Source organism: Meles meles, chromosome 5 (assembly GCF_922984935.1).
Source record: "Meles meles chromosome 5, mMelMel3.1 paternal haplotype, whole genome shotgun sequence".
Lineage (NCBI taxonomy): Eukaryota > Metazoa > Chordata > Mammalia > Carnivora > Mustelidae > Meles > Meles meles.
In genome coordinates, this window is record NC_060070.1 from 83,217,687 (window position 1) to 83,235,762 (window position 18,076).

At 35.3% G+C, this 18,076-nt stretch overlaps 1 protein-coding gene across 3 annotated transcripts in view; it reads left to right on the forward strand.

The window, feature by feature from the left end:
- The window catches only part of CEP85L (centrosomal protein 85 like), a 167,285-nt gene that overhangs the window by 70,786 nt on the left and 78,423 nt on the right, over positions 1–18,076 (forward strand). For all 3 annotated transcript variants that reach the window (XM_046005488.1, XM_046005491.1, XM_046005489.1), the window contains exon 4: positions 17,446–17,567. In XM_046005488.1, coding sequence (XP_045861444.1) covers positions 17,446–17,567 — 122 coding nt within the window. The remainder of the gene's footprint in view (positions 1–17,445; positions 17,568–18,076) is intronic.

Consider the following 18,076-nt stretch of genomic DNA (forward strand, 5'->3'; position numbering starts at 1 on the left):
CATTAACACTTTGTGCCACATTTTTTGCTTGTAATTTTTAAAAGTATATGGAAGATAAATGAGAAAAAGAAAAGTGTGGGTGGCAGAAAGCTCCCTTTAAAGATTCATTAATCTTCAGGCTTAGAAATAATTGTGTACTGATGGTGATAATGTTGAAGAACTAAAATAGATATATAGGAATTTTAATGAGCGAGAATATTACTGGCTTAAGTCAAACAACTTTTATTGTGCCATTGCTGCTGTTGCTTTAATACTACAGTTTCATAAGGTTAGCTCCTAACAATACAATAATTAAACATTTTCACAAAATCATGTTTAATACCTTTTACTGTCTCGTTTTGTTCTCTTTCTTCATACCACTGTGTATATGGGAGAGGGGTATGTGTGGGAAAACCAGGCTACTAACTGATTTCAGTTTAAAAAATTAGCTTTATCATATAAAGTAAGAACTAATACATGTATTTAATTAGTTTGTGGTTTCTTCAGGTAGAACTTTTAATATATTTATGAATAATAATTTTCATGTTTAAACTGATACATATTACCCCAAGAAAAGTTGCAATTCACAAATTTCAGTATTTAAGATTTTTTAACAGCTGCAATAAACTATCGTAAAATCTTAACTAAACTTTTAATAAGTGGAGGCAGTATCAAGAGTAACTTTATAGTAAAAATGAAATAATCACAGATTCCTAATCAGTGGCATTCTAAATGTTAATGATGCTTTCTTGAAAATAGGTATGCCTTTTGTTAAACATTTAAGGTGTGTAATATTTCTAAAAGGATTGCCTCATTTAATGCAGCAATTGTTTTCCTGAAAATTACTATACAGATGAAATTTGAGTAAGTGGAATGGTATATGAACTTCCTAGAACAATCTGTCTTTGAGATTAGAACTGGGAAAAGAATTCTTTGGAAAAGGGGTAGGCATTATTTTCCTATTTTTTCTGATTTTTTGTTTATACTATATATTACATGTACCTCAATCACCACACCTACAAATTCTAATCTTTAAATCTCTTCAGCAATTTTGGAGGAGGTATTTGCTATTTTATTTTATTTTTTTTTATGTTTATAGTAGAGTGAGCTCCGCCTGCCTCCCTTTCTTATGGGTAACTAAAATGTGGTGCAGCAGCTGCTTATGTGTCCTTAAATGGAGATGGTTTTGGCTTCTTCCAAAGAAAGATAAAATCCTTCTCTAGAGCAAATCTCTTGTTATTTAAAGAATCAGCTAAAACTAACAAAAAACATTTCAAAAGACCCTCTGTGAACATTTCTAAGAGAAAATTTACAACTTAAAAATAAAACCCCAAATTAAAGAAATTGCGTGAATAATGTTTGACATTTTGCTCAAAGTGCTACAAGCATTTTTTTCTTTCAATCCTTAAGTAATAAAGACCTCTTATTATTATTATCAATTGCCAATGATGATTGAAATAGAAGCCTAGGTTGGAAATACAAGCCTCTAATGTGGTTTATGGTGGGTTTTCAAAGATGGCACAGCTGAGCGTGAGGATTCAACTCTGGACCTGCTGCCGTATCTGTGGGATGGGCTTGTTGTGAGAGCTTAATGAGATAAAGTATGTGTCCGGGCCATTAGAGAGATCCTGCAATGGAGTGTCCATTTAGTGTTGGTACAGTTGACCCTTGAGCATGGCGGGTAGGGGTGCCAATACCCCTTCCCACATGGTTAAAAATCCATGGATAGCTTTTGACTCCTCAAAAACTACTAATAGCCTGCTGTTAACCAGAAACCTTATCCATTATATAAACAGAACACGTATTTTGTATATGTATTATAAATTGTATTCTTACAATAAAGTAAACTAGAGAAGAGAAAATGTTAAGAAAACCATAAGGAAAATACATTTATTAGTACTATGCATAAATTTATTTATAAAAATCCACATACAGGTGGAGCCATGCACCTCAAACCCATGTTGTTCAAGGGTCATCTAGGCTTATTTTCTCTTTCCTTTAGAAGAGGCCCTTTTTCTTTTTTCTTTCTTTCTTTCTGCTTTTTTAAAAGATTTTATTAAAAGAAAGAAAAAAAAGGATTTTATTTATTTTATTTGAGAGAGAGCGAGCATGAACCAGGGGGAGAGGGAGAAGCAGACTCTCAGCTAAGCAGGGAACCTGACGTGGGGTTCGATTCCAGAACCCTGGGATCATGACCTGAACCCAAGGTAGATGCTTAACTGACTGAACTACCCAGGCAACCCCCAGAAGATGATTCTTAACCTGCAGTCTATGGGTAGAGTTGAGTAGTCTTGAACTTGGATAGGAAAAAACAAATTACATCTTTCTATTTACTAAACTCTACATAAGATTTAGCATATCTTCAGTTTTGACTGTAGACTATAAATTGCGGAAGTGTTAGCAATACATTTGACTGTCAGTATAGCAATCTCAGGTAATTTTATATTGTGTGCAGCTAGCTTAAAATACTGCTGACATCCATCATGGAAATTACCACAATTAGGCCTGCCTGAAAATACTCTTACTTAATGCATTAATAAAGAAGCACAGATATTACACTGCAAATTTGCTTTTTAAAAGTAATTTTTCAGGGGCGCCTGGGTGGTTCAGTGGTTTAAGCCGCTGCCTTCGGCTCAGGTCATGATCTCAGGGTCCTGGGATCAAGTCCCGCATCGGGCTCTCTGCTTGGCGGGGAGCCTGCTTCCCTCTCACTCTCTCTGCCTGCCTCTCTGCCTATTGTGATCTCTCTCTGTCAAATAAATAAAATCTTTAAAAAAAAAAAAAAGTAATTTTTCGGTGTAAGTCATTTCCTTTCTAATCTCAATGCATCTTATTTATATTTTAAAGAAAGTTTTAGTACAGTCCTAGATGTACAGAATTACTGCAAATATAGTATAGAGAGTTCCTGTATAACCCACACCTGTTTTCCTTGTTGGTAACATTGTACATTAGTAGGGTATGTTTGTCAAAACAGTTGCACCATTATTGCTACATTATTTTAACTAAAGCCCATATACTTTTTATTGAGTTTTCCTCAGTTTTCTCTAGTGTCCTATTTCTTTTCTGGGATCCTATTCAGGATATACTAGATTACATTTACTAGTTTACATTTACATTTACTAGACATGTCTAGTCTCCTCTGGTCCCCTTGGTTTTGACAATTTCTGAGACTTTACTTTTTTTGAGAGACCTTGACTATTTTAAAGAGTATTGGTCAGATGTTTTGTGGAATGTACTCCAGTTGTGATTTGCCAGATGTTTCAGTCATGGTCAGACTACCAGAGAGGTAAAGTACTTCATTACATATCAAGAGTACCTATGGTCAACATGACTTATCACTGCTGCTAACCTCGATCACCTGGCTGAAGGGTAGGGTTGTCATCATTTTCCACTGTGAACTTAACTTTCCCCCTTCCTTACCATGTTCCAGAAGAAAGCAGCTGTGTACAGCCCACACTTATGCTATACTACCTTAAGAGTGGAGTGTCTATAAAAATTGTTTGGAATCCTGTGTATTGTATGCATATAAAAACATTCTGAGAATGGATCAGTAGGCTTCACCAGTCTGCCATATGGCACAAAAAAGGTAAGAATTCCTGTGTTAGAGGATGTTTCTATAGGTGTATGGACAGCCCTTTCTGAAAGAGGGGGACCACGTTTTCAAACAAACTAAAATCCAGACCTCTGTTTTTTTAGGCCCTCTAGCTTTGTCTCTTATCACATTCCTTTGTATCCTGTGCTCTGGCCCTCTGCAGCTGCCTGTGGCCCTCTGAACAGGCTATCATTCTATTTTAAGCCTCCCTCCCCCTTACTAAACAGCAAAGTGCTGTTTCAGTTTACATCTGTGCAGCCCTCCCTGCCTTGTACCAGTTTTGCATGTTTCTCTATTATTTGTCTCTTTTTATTGTGTTTATTAGTAATATCTGCTTAGACTAGACTACAAGCTCCTTGAGAGCTGATCAAGAACCTCATATTTATACCACTATTTACTTTCTCTGGTACAGTTACCTAGTATAGAACCTGGCTCATTATAACTCTTAAGTACTGATTGAATGAATGATTGGACAAGTGAATAAAAAGGTAACCAGGGAAGATTGCAAGATGGTAGTGAATGAGTGATCCTGAAGAAGAAAATGTTAATGACAATTAAAAAATTCTTCTCAATTTCAAAGTTCATGGGGGGCCAGGGAGGAGGAGAAAGATGTGAATGATTGAGACACTTGGGATAAGAGTAGAATAACAGAAAACAATTTTTCTTCTAATTTAAATTTGTTGAAAATGGGGTGCCTGGGTGGCTCAGTTGGTTAAGTGTCTACTTGTTGCTCAGGTCATGATCCCTGGGGTCCTGGCATCCAGCCCGGCGTTGGGCTCCCTGCTCAGCCAGGAGCCTGCTTCTCCCTTTCTGTCTTCTTTGCCTCCCTTTCCCTCTTCTCTGCCACTCCCCCTCTTTGTGATATCTCACTTTCACTCTCAAATAAGTAAATAAAATCTTAAAAAAAAGAAACATTGTTAAAAATACATTTGGGGGGGCACCTGGGTGGCTCAGTGGGTTAAGCCGCTGCCTTCGGCTCAGGTCATGATCTCAGGGTCCTGGGATCGAGTCCCGCATCGGGCTCTCTGCTCAGCAGCGAGCCTGCTTCCCTCTCTCTCTCTCTGCCTGCCTCTCTGTCTACTTGTAATTTCTCTCTGTCAAATAAATAAATAAAATCTTTAAAAAAAATAAAAAATAAAAATAAAAAAAATAAAAATACATTTGGGGGTACAAGCTGAGGAAAGTCACACCATAAGCTCATGCTTTCCAAATTGAGCCTTTTAAAAATTAAATGTTTTTCTCTACTCTTTGGATTCATAACAATCTCTGGTACTTCATATCCACTGAATATTGTATGGCCTGTTTTATATATGTAGCTACTTAACTTTTATTCTAATAATAGTTATATATATATATTTTTTAAAGATTTATTTATTGGACAGATAGAGATTACAAGTAGGCAGAGAGGCAGGCAGAAGAGAGAGAGAAGGAAGCAGGCTCCCAGCTAAGCAGAGAGCCCGATGCGGGGCTCGATCCCAGGACCCTGGGATCATGACCTGAGCTGAAGGCAGAGGCTTTAACCCACTGAGCCACCCAGGCGCCCCTAATAGTTATATTTTTAATTCTAGTTATAAGCACCTTTAGGATTACCCCCTAAAACAAAACACAGGGTGTTGATAATTATTTATATCTTACCACATGATCCTGCCATGTTTCCCATCTTTTCCCCACCCAAGCAAATGATTATTCTAAGTCTTGGGTTCATTTTCTTGCATTTGTTTTTATATAATTTTGTAACATTTTTAATGTGTCCGTTAAAAATATTCTTCATTTTAGTTAACTTTATGTAAAGGAAATCATGATGTATGCCATCTTTTGCACAGAGTATTTAAATTGCAACTTGTAGAATGCTGTTTTAGAGGCAAATAAAGTTTTTAATTTTTAATTTTAATAAAAATTTATTTTAAGTGGTGATGAAATTAAAGCAAAATATAATACAGTACAAAAATAATACCATTATTATAAGTGAGCTCTTAAAAGGATAAGTTGAAGGAAGGAAGAAATGAGATTAAATACCCTTCAGGGTTTCACATGAACTGATTTATCTCTAATGTTTGCTTCTGAAAATTTGAGATTTTACTTGCACTTGATTTTTTAAAAAGATTTTATTTATTTGAGAGAGTGAGTGAGTAGGGGGAGGGGAAAGCAGACTCCCTGACCAGGAGAAGCAGACTCCCTGACCAGGGAGCCAGATGCCTGGCTGATCCAGGATCCTGGGATCATGACTGAAGGCAGACTCTTAACCAACTGAGCCACCCAGGCACCCCATACATATGCTTGTTTTGTTTTTTAACTTATTTGTTTTTTTTTTTTAACATATTCACATTTTGACGTATGTGTATAACATACCGATTTGTGGAGTAGCTATGTTTTGGTCATAGCTTATTGAGGAGCTATGGAACTTGAACTGCCTCTTGTCTTTTTCTTACTATTTTTCCTTAATGATTTTCAGAAAATGAATCTTTCTGTCCTCTAATTTTCTCATAAATAAAATGAAGGCAGGTTGACTTAATTTCTAATGTATCTTTGAGGCTTAAATGTTCTATGACTATACCAAGGTGGCTTCAAAAATGCAGTTATTTTTAAAAGCCATTTATCTTGCTAGCTCTGTTAAAATAATTAAGCATGTAAATTTCATATTTTGGTTCCTAATTCAGTCCTTTAGTCTAACTATAGGTTTACTGGTTCTAAACACTAGGTAAACAGTACGGTTTAAAAAAAGTCCTTGCCTTTATGTATCTTTTGTTTTTAAAAACTCTTAAAATAAGAAAAAAATACATGTTAATTGAGGAATAATTTTTACTTATTAATGTGTTTGGGCATTTTTGATGTGATTACATATTAAAATGTATATTATAAACTGTAATGAACCTGTCATTTTGGGGATATAAATGTTCCATAGTTTATTGAATTAGCCTGTTATTATTAAATGATTTATAATTTTTGCCTTTATAAACCACAGAAACATTATGAATGTTTTTTTATAAATCTGATACATTTCTTTGTCTTTTTCAGTCTCTTGGCTCTGTAAACTTGTTATAACTATTAGTTCATTCAAGGATGACCAAACTCTTAAATGAATTTCATTTGTGTGAAATCCAGTATAATAATTTTTAAAAGTTAAGTAGTTAGTTGATAGCATTTTCTTTGAATTAGATGAACTTCTATGAGAAAGTGACCTAAGAACAGGAATTTTGTGGTGAGGGTTAGACTTGGAAACTGGTAAACATTCAGAGTGATATGAATGACCACTCTAGCAACTGAAGGAGTAACACTTTTAGTTTAGATCAGGTGGCCTCTTAAACTGTGTGCTTCTGCGCTGGGATGGGGGAAATATCCTTACCTTAATTTAGGTCTGAGCTTTCATAGAAAGGCATTGGTAATATTAACATTTAAGACAAATCTTTGATTACCTCAGGTGAGAACCCCTAAAATATAATAGCTTCTCTTCTTCAGTTACACACTTAGTTGTCTTGAAGTTGTTAGAATGCAAATGCAACTGATCCTTAATTTTTCAGCATAGATGCATTCTTGGAAAGGTTATGTAAAACGGATTTTGATATGTGGAATTCATGTTTACCTATAAAGCAAGAGATGTAAAGTGTCCCAGTGGATAAGATTAATAAGCCCAACTTTGTAATATGTAGGCATTGTAACTTTTTTTCCCCCCCAAGATTTTGTTTATTTGTAAGAGAGAGAGGGAGGGAGGGAGAGAACGAACGAGCATAAGCAGGGGGGATCTGCTGAGCAGTGATCCTGATGTGGGACTCCATCCTAAGGACCCTGGGATCATGACCTGAGCCAAAGGTAAATGCTTAGCCAGCTGATCCACCCAGGTTTCCCAGCATTATAACTTTTTATCTGCAGTTTAAGGTACTGTGAGTTGTACATTGGTTTTGATACATCTCAGTAAATCTGTACTTCTTCCTTAACCCATCTCCAAATTAAAAGCTTAGGTAACACAACAAAAGGATGCGAACATCTCATCATCTGCTGTTTTCATTTGCCTTTAGGTTAATTGATCGAGTGTGGTGAGTGGTTTTCAGGATAGCCCTGGTATTGGTATCAAGAGGATAAATTGATATCAAGAGGACAGTTGTTCATTAGCCTCTCTTGCTAATATATTCATTTTTATAGGTTTATAGCTTAGTTGGGATCATAGAATTTGAAGAATTGTTGACATTTGAAGAATTAACATATTGGTGTTTTTAAATCTAGCTTGAAAAAATAAATATAAAAAATTTAATATTCATACAATTATAAATCTGTATAATAAATGTTAGAGAACCACAAAGTGCTTATAAGACTTCACATCTCCAACATAGAATACAGTATGGCCACTGAAGACTGTCTTTCAAATTTATCTCTAAAATGAAAACTAAAGTTAAATTAGTTACGTGGATTACTCAGAGATTTGTTGGGTCTGAAAGAAATGAGGCTAGACCTCAAGGGCAGAAAAATAAGATTTTTATTCAAATTTAAGTTTGTGAATTGACCTTTGAACTATAATCTTTAAAGTGTTTATATTTCTTTCTATTAGGTATATTGTTGCTATGAAAATGATAAAATTTTAAGTAAGGATAATTTGGGGGATGGTAGCTTTTTGTTATTGTAAATTTTTAGATTGCTCAAGATTTAGCAAAGACTGTCAGTCAGGTTTTGTGCTGAGTACCAGGGATTATAAAAAAATAAGGCCTGGATTATGACCAGACTAAACTGGGAAAGGAATCACTGTCATAATTACTATCATGATGCTCTAATTATAATATCTGCTTCTGCCACTGGAAATATTTAGAATTTTTTGTGAAGACTGAGAAATATACTTGAGGGACTGTATTTTATTCATATTCTTTTCACTGATTGTATGCTGTAGGCCAGGTGTTGAACTAGACTCCAAGGATAAAAAAGAATTTCTAACATTCCTGATTCTAATATTTTTTAGAGAACTATGTAAGGGGATGTTTGAATTGAATAGCAATCAACTTAACTCACGTTTTATGCTCTATCTCTTCTCAACAATTTTGCCCTGAGAAGATTTTCCATTATTGACTCTTGAAGTATATATTTTTTGAAATATATTTTTTTAAAAATAGTATTTTTAACATTTTGAAAAAAAAAAACATTTAATGACCCATAGCTGCACTGTTAGAAAAGAAAAAGTAGTATATGGATGGTAAGCAAAGTCAGTAATCTAACTGATATAAAGTAAAAGTCTTCTTCCTCTCTTCCCACCAGCTAACCATCATTAATAGTTCCTTTTGTCCTTTTAGAAAAATGCTTTCATAAATTTTAAAAATAATATAATGTAGACAGTGGTTTTGTCCTAAAGCACATTTATTATTATGTGCTTTTCTTTTATCTCTTGATAGTAAAATATGATAACTTGAAAAAACATATTTTGGTAATCTGCTTCTTAAAAAAGAGTTCGTGCTTATGCTACGGCTCTGCATAGGATCTGGTTCTATAGTGTGGTACATTTGGTATCTGTAACCTTGGGAATGATCCCAGATAAATCCACATTATGTTAAATATTTCATTTTGATAGAATTCTCTCCATTTCTGTTTCATATAATATTCCTTTCATGAATTGTCAGTTATACCCTTTATTATTTTTTTCCCTCCAGTTTGGCTAGCAGTAGAAGCTATTAGGTTTGTTAATTACAATTAACAAATTAAGTTTATTAAAGTCTTCTGTCAATATATTTCATCTTAAATTTTAAAAAAGTAAATTATTAAACATGGTTTGGATAAAACTATACTGGTTTATAAGTAAAAATTAATGATTAAATTTGAAGACTTAAGCTTCATTTTTTTTTTTTTAATCTTCTGATTGATTTGCTTAAGGAAAATGATTTGCTCCTCTGTCTTGGATATACCATTTCCCCCTTCATGTTTGCATTTTGATTGTGATGAGATTGTGTTTCATGCATGGATCATTCCTTTCTTGGCATTTTTTTTTTTAATATTTTATTTATTTGACAGAGAGAGAGAAGTCATAAGTAGTCAGAGAGGCAGGAAGAAACAGGCTCCTCACTGAACCGAGAGCCCGACGCGGGGCTCGATCCCAGGACTCTGAGATCATGACCCGAGCCGAAGGCAGAGGCTTAAACCACTGAGCCACCCAGGCGCCCCTTTCTTGGCATTTTTTAAAAAACATGCTAATACTAACAAAGATTGCACTTTGTGCATCCATAGCAGTTTGATTTTTTTTTTTTTTTTTTTTTTTTTTGGTTTTTTTTTTTTTTTCTCATTTTATTTATTTTTTCAGCGTAACAGTATTCATTCTTTTTGCACAACACCCAGTGCTCCATGCAAAACGTGCCCTCCCCATTACCCACCACCTGTTCCCCCAACCTCCCACCCCTGACCCTTCAAAACCCTCAGGTTGCCCCAACCTCCCACCCCTGACCCTTCAAAACCCTCAGGTTGTTTTTCAGAGTCCATAGTCTCTTATGGTTCGCTTCCCCTCCCCAATGTCCATAGCCCGCTCCCCCTCCCCCAATCCCACCTCCCCGCAGCAACCCCCAGTTTGTTTTGTGAGATTAAGAGTCATTTATGGTTTGTCTCCCTCCCAATCCCATCTTGTTTCATTTATTCTTCTCCTATCTCCTACCCCCCCATGTTGCTTCTCCATGTCCTCATATCAGGGAGATCATATGATAGTTGTCTTTCTCCGATTGACTTATTTCACTAAGCATGGCTAAAATGAACAAGTCAGGAAATGACAGATGCTGGAGAGGATGTGGAGAAAGGGGAACCCTCCTCCACTGTTGGTGGGAATGCAAGCTGGTGCAACCACTCTGGAAAACAGCATGGAGGTTCCTCAAAATGTTGAAAATAGAACTACCCTATGACCCAGCAATTGCACTACTGGGTATTTACCCTAAAGATACAAACATAGTGATCCGAAGGGGCACGTGTACCCGAATGTTTATAGCAGCAATGTCTACAATAGCCAGACTATGGAAAGAACCTAGATGTCCATCAACAGATGAATGGATAAAGAAGATGTGGTATATATACACAATGGAATACTATGCAGCCATCAAAAGAAATGAAATCTTGCCATTTGCGACGACGTGGATGGAACTAGAGCGTATCATGCTTAGTGAAATAAGCAGTTTGATTTTTGAGAAGAAAAGGTCCCTTCTTCCAAAAGAAAAGAGTTAATTTAATAGTAATTTAGTTGTTTAACAAAGTGAAAATAAGTAATATTTTAAAAATTCTCTTTATTTTCATGCACATATATTTTTAAGATATAAAATATAGGTATGCCTCTTACAGGTTTTTAAAATTTTTTTTCCAAGTTTTTACCCTTTAAGTAACTTGATGTATTTGCATTATTATTTCAGTAAGTCTGATTAGGATGGCAAAGGTAGCTAGCATTATAGAATTAATAATAAAGACAAATTGAAGAAATAATGAGATAGTTAAAACACAGTTCCTGCTAAGTGAAATAAGTCAAGCAGAGAGAGTCAATTATCATATGGTTTCGCTTGCTTGGGGGAGCCTAAGGAATAACATGGAGGACATAGGGAGATGGAGAGGAAAAGTGAGTTGGGGGAAATCGGAGGGGGAGAAAAACCATGAGAGACTGTGGACTCTGAGAAACAAACAGGTTTTGGAGGGGAGGGGCGTGGGGGTTTGTGTGATCCTGGCGGTGGGTATTATGGAGGGCACATATTACATGGAGCACTGGTTGTGGTACATAAAGAATGAATTCTGGAACACTGAAAAGAAATTTAAAAAAAAAGAAAAGAAAAATAAAACACAGTTCCTTCTATAATTTAAATTTCAGAAGTCAAGATGTAGACTTTTGTTTATAATTGTTCATTAGGAAGAGGTTATGGATAGAATATTTTTAAATATGCTCTTTTGGTATAAATTTAGTTAGAGAAAAGTTGTAGTAATCCACTCTATAAATAATTACATGGGCTTAAGATACAGATTTTTTAAATAAATGCACATTTCTTTTAGTAATAATATAAAATGTAAGATACTAATTTTACTTGAAACCACAGTTCTTTTAGTAATTGTATAATCCATGTTTTTCCTATTTTTGATGAATAAAATGTTCTTTGAATTCTATATAATTTGTAAGGTTTTTTGTTTTGTTTTGTTTTGTTTGTTTTTGTTTTCCATTACTGAGCTTTGTGAATTTACTTTTGGGTGAAGTATCATGATTCTTTTACTAAAAAGCACTTGTAGAGTATTGCTTCAGATAGACTATTCCAGGAAACAGGAGATTTGCTGTGTTATGTGACATGTTGTGAGTGATGAATGAGCTAAGGAACAAAGGCAAATGAAGGAGAGATAACGAGCTTGTAAGAACTGCAGAGGCTGTATTGCTGTTAAGTGTGGTAGCACTAGATTATCTAAATTTAACAGTATTTGTCCAGGCTGAGGCCAAAGAATTTTGAGCTATTTTCAGCTGCAATATAGTAAGCTTATTTTAGAAGCATGTTTGACCATTAAGTGACATATTTTGGCAACTTTTCACAGCATCTGGGTCTCATCTAAGTAGCATGTATTTGGGATTGTGGATGCCTGCTATCTCTATTCAATAATAAGAGTAGAATTGGCAGTTTACAATAAGAGATGCCTATGTGTGTAGTTAGGGTCTATAAGTCTGGATGGTTGGGGTGTAGATGCAGAAGAGTAATGATTCTTCTTGGGCGGTAAACTACTGTATTCTTCTATAAACCACCGTTGCAATAGTATATCTTCTACATTTGTAGGAAAACATTTAAACGGATTCTCTTCTCTCCTTGAATTTGGTAATTTGAATATAAAATACTTTCTAATCCCAAATATGTCTGGAAAATGTTTACTTGTAAAACGTGTCCTTGTTTCACCTGCACAGATTTTGAAATGTTACTTTGATGACATCCTTTCTGTTCCATACTTCAAATTAGCTCATATAGTTACATGGCTTTATAATTATCCTTTAGATTTCATGTTCGTGTCTAGTTAAAGTTTTATTATTATTCATAAGCTATAAGTACAAATTATTAAGTTGCCTGTGTCTCCTTGATTACTTATATTGGGTATAGTCATGTAGAAACATGACTGACTACTTGAAATCCTAAGTAGAACAGTATCATAACAGTAATTTTCTATTTTATTGATATGTGAATTTTGATACATTTTTTTTCTAGAAAGATTCAAAGATCTCTTCAGTGCGTCTTATTCAGATTCTTTCAAAAGAGTACCTATGCTTTCTAGAATATGATATAAATGTGTATTTTACTATCGATACATAACTGCCACAAACTGGTATGCCTCTCATGACCAGTTATGATTTATAGAATAGAAATTCTTAATTGTTTTCTGACTACTTGGGGGTAAAGATATGTTCAAAAATGTATTGCTAATGGGCTAAATGTGTTTATAATGGACTATATAAAATCTTTTCCTCTTCTCATATTAGGGAATGGGGTTGTCCTCTGTCTTAAGAGAATGCTTCTGTGTTCTAGAGTATTAACAATTCTTAAGAATTAGTTCGTAGGTGGATGTGGGGGAGGAAAAAAATTTTCCTCTGACTCTGAGTTCTTGGCTGAGACTGTTGTAATAAAAGACAGGTGAATAAGAGAAAAACAAGTTTATTAACATGTACCTCATGTACACATGGAAGATAAGCAGGGGAAAATGAGGAACTCCTTAAGAGGCAGATTACAATCCAGGATTAAAAATCATATTAATGGGGAAAGTTGGGGAGCAGGATGTAGGCCTCTAAGGGAAGAGGAAATGAATTTTAGGAAAGATAGATGGGTCTTTAGAAGAATAGATGGGAGATATGATAGTCTGTGAGAAAGTTTGGCTGAGTGCAGCATTGATTATAAGTCTCCTCTTCTGTGATGAGTGTGAGTCCTCCCTTGTTGATGAAATTTCCAGGGAGGGAATTTATGACAGTTTTGTCAGATTTTGTGTTCTCCTTTTTAAACTGTTTTTATGAATCAGGGTTGAAATTTAGTAAGGAAGACTATCATGCTACTATCTAGGTAATTCTTGTATATTACATTTTTTAAAAATTAAGGTATGGGGAGGGGAGGCGAACCATAAGAGACTATGGACTCTGAAAAACAACCTGAGGGTTTTGAAGGGTCAGGGGTGGGAGGTTGGGGGAACAGGTGGTGGGTAATAGGGAGGGCACGTTTTGCATGGAGCACTGGGTGTTGTGCAAAAACAATGAATACTGTTACGCTGAAAAAAATAAATAAAATGGAAAAAAAATTAAAAAAACAAAAAAACAAAAACAAAAACAAAAAAAAATTAAGGTATAATTAACATTTAATATTATACTAGTTTTAGGTGTATAACACGATGATTTGGTATTTGTATATGCTGTGAAATGATCACCACTATGTCTAGTTATCATCTGTCACCATACAAAACTACAAAAAAAATTTTTTCTTGTGATAGGAACTTTTGATATTTACTAACTTTCAGTACTTTTTTTTTTAAAATATTAGAGCATCTTATTTACAGGGGAAGGCTTTCTTTTCCTCATTTTCTTTATTCCTCTTTGCTCAGTTTCATAGTGCAATTTTGATTTGTTTTCCAAAGGGTGTAGGTCAAGGGAGCTACAAATCAGATGAATAAATTTTCATATTTTGTTTTATGTATATTCATAGAAGTATCTGGCAAGTACTTTAGCAGTGCATTCTGCAAGTGATTCCAGTGCTGTACACTCAAGTGGTATCGTTATTTGCTTTTCTCTTGAAAAACCCCCTTTTCTTCCCCTTTACTCTCTCTTTCTTGATGCCAACAAGTGTTTCAAAACAAGAAAAGGCTTCTCCTTAAGAGGTTGTCTGCTGTGGGGAAATTCTTTAGCAGATGACTTATGAAGAATAGAAAAGTTAATGTTTTCTTCACAAGATCATCATGTGTTGCTTGGGCACTTTTTGTTGATGTTGTTTTTGATGACTTTTTTGAGTTGTGGGCACTTGTCTTATTGAAATAGGCAAAAGATACAGGCGGTAAAACAAAGCTTCAGATATTATGGTATCAGTCATTCCTGATGTGTGATACTTAGAAATAGTGGAACCTTTTTTAGATCTTTGGAAGGGGAGACAATAGATAACTCAGTGTGTATGTGTGTGTGTGTGTGTTTGTGTGTATTCACTTTTAGGCACCAAATAAATGGAAATATTTGGTATTATAAATTCTAGCACAAATGGTTTACCAAATCATTCTGATAATTTCCAAATCTTATATTGAGTTTTGAAATTGTTGATATGGTCTTTTATTTTGCTTAGCTTTTATTAGTTTTTTATTTTTAAAGATTTTTATTTATTTATTTACTTGACAGAGGAGATCACAAGTAGGCAGAGAGGTAGGCAGAGAGAGAGAGAGGGAAGCAGGCTCCCTGCTGAGCAGAGAGCCCAATGCGGGACTCGATCCCAGGACCCTGAGGTCATGACCTGAGCTGAGAGCAGCGGTTTAACCCACTGAGCCACCCAGGTGCCCCAGCTTTTACTAGTTTTAATGAATTCCTGCTTGAGTTATAACTTGACAAAATAAATTTCATTAAATGACTTACCCACTAAATTGATAGTCATTTAATAACTTGGAGTTGCAGTAAGTAGAGACTGTCTCATAGAATCAGCAATATTTATGGTGCTGAATCCTCTCTCAGCTCCTAAGAGCAGTTATTTTCAAAAATATTTTCAGGGGTGCCTGGGTGGCTCAGTCAGTTAAGCATCTACCTTTGGCTCAAGTATATGATCTTGCGGACCTGGGGATTGAGCCCCGCATCAGGCTCTCTGCTTAGGGGGATTCTGCTTCTCCCTCTCTTTCTCTGCCCCTCCCCCTCCACTCATGCTCTGTCTCTCATTTTCTCTCTCTCAAGTAAGTAAAATCTTTAAAAAAATGTTTTCAGCCCATGTGATGATATGAAATTTTGTGAATACATTATTTAGGCCATAGTGGACACAGGGGGGTACTTAAGATAACATGCTCTTTTGTTGGAGTGCCCAGGATTCAAACCTGTTTAGTTCTGCCAACTAATTATAAGCTGGTAGGTAGTGTTGAGATGGAAACATTTTGGAGGGTTGACTAGTGCAGTGTAGGGAACCAAGTAATCAGAAAGGATGCCATTTATGGATGGAGCATCTTGAAAACCCCTTTTAATGCCAAAAACTCTTGATTTGTTGGATATTGGAGAACCTTCCAGGGGTTTGGGCAACAGCTAATTAGCAACCACATTAAAAACACTTTAGTATTGTAGAAACTAACATATCTGTACTAGGGCATATGGCTGAATATTAGTCTGGGTTGTGTGTTAGGCAAAGGAAAGAATGAAATTCAGACTAACCTGCCCCTTGTAACCCTATGTCATTTAAACTCCAAATATCTGCCCATATGACAAAGCTATGTATCCTGTTATCTCCTGGTTTCTGTCCTTCCTAGTCTGTTCATCTTGTTTTGTCTTGTCTTCTGCCTGAAACATCTTGTCTTGGTATTACTTGAAAATAATAATTTAAAGGGTTAATCTAGGACTAGTTGGTGTTACAAAATTAGTGGTTTATTTGGAAGTAGGTCTTGCCAGTCGCGTCTTTGGAAAACAAAGAATAAAAATATCACTGCACATTTGAATTTTCCTAAAGTTGTTTTGGAGTTTCCGTGAGATTATTTAGCTTGCCAAGGAATTTATTCCTTGTATTGGATTTATTCCTTGGTATTGGATTTACCAGTTGTATTAGTTTCCCACAGCTGCCATAACAAAAGATACAAACTTGGGTAGCTTACACAACAGAAATTTATTGTCTCACAGTTCTGAAAGTTAGAAGTCCAAAATCAAGGTGTTGGCTCAGTTGGTTTCTGATGAAGCCCGTGAAGAAGAATCTTCTATTCCATGCTGAGTTGCTTGTGGGTTCCTGACAATCGTCTGTGTTGCTTGGTGTGTAGATGCATCACTGCTATCTCTGCTTTCATCTTCAGTTGGTGTTTTCTCTGTATCTCTTTACAGTCTTCTGTGTGTACTTGTGTTCAAATTTCACCTTTACATAGGATACCAGTCATATTGGATTAGGGCCCACCCCAGGGATTTCATCTTAACTTGACTATGTCTGTAAAGACCCTGTTCCCAAAGAAGGTTACATCCTGAGGTACTTAGGGGTTAGTACTTCAACATACCTTTTTGAGGAGATACAATTCAATCTATGGCTACTAGTATATTAAGGTTTTCTTTTTTGTTTCAATCATAAGAATTTGAGGATATCTGCCATATTGGTTTTTATCAGTGTTGATTTCTCTTAAATATTTGAAATTTCTCTTAAATTCTAAGCACATTTTTTCTAAATTATGTAATTTATACTGGAGGCCAGTAATCACCCAACCAGATTATACCTATTTAAGTCCTATTTTCTATAAATATGTTTACTATTTTGTGAAAGTATTTTTGCTTTTGAAAGTTTAATGTAAATAAATCTGATGTGATAGGTGACAATTTGAAGTCTGTATGCTACAGGTACTAATTTTTATTTCCTTGTGGAAACCTTTCATATAATGTTTGTCTAGTCTAATCATGGCACATTTTCTTATTATATTTCTTCCTTAAGCAGTGAGTGATTAATCTCTCATTTCCTGAAAGTGTCCACAAGATAATGAGAATGAAATCTTATTTATAGTGTTAAAATAAACCAGATTAAATATTCTATTGTCACCAGTTATTAGACTTGTACTTTTACTTCACTTCCTAGAAATTCTTCCAAGTTATGTTGTATTCAAAGTATGATTTCAGACAGTCTTTAAAAAAAAAATCAAAGCGAGTTCTCTGTTTTTAATGAAAATCATTGGGAAAGTATTAGATACCATGAAATATTCCTTTTAAACACTTTAAGTATACTAATGGTATAAATATATTTGTGCAGGTTTTGACTGGATTGTCTCGTCAAAGTTATTCACCTTCTGGCTATCAGGATTTCAGTAAGTGGGAATCAGTGCTGAAAATAAAAGAAGGACTGCTAAGGCAAAAAGAAATTGTAATTGATCGGTGAGTCTTTTTTTTTATTACTAAATATTTTAGGCATACAGAAATGTAGATTATGAAAAAATACCTTTGTATCCACTACTTAGAGTTTAAGAAATATCATCTTACAAATACAATGATATCTCATGTCTGTCCCTCCCTCATCTCACCCCCTCCACAAACCTCTGTGAACCTCTATGAGAACAGGGTTGGTCTGTTGGTCCATCTTTCTGATTTCTACCACCCTCCTGTTTACATTAGAGTAACTCATTTGTAAACTCCTTTATGTCTTTTTTTTTTTTTTTTTTAAAGATTTTATTTATCCACTTGGCAGAGAGATCACAAGTAGGCAGAGAGGCAGGCAGAGAGAGAGAGAGAGAAGCAGGCTCGCCGCTGAGCAGAGAGCCCGATGCGGGACTCGATCCCAGGACCCTGAGACCATGACCTGAGCCGAAGGCAGCGGCTCAACCCACTGCTAATGAATTATCAAAGATACAAGGTGTATCTTTGTGTTTTACACTTGGAAACTATCA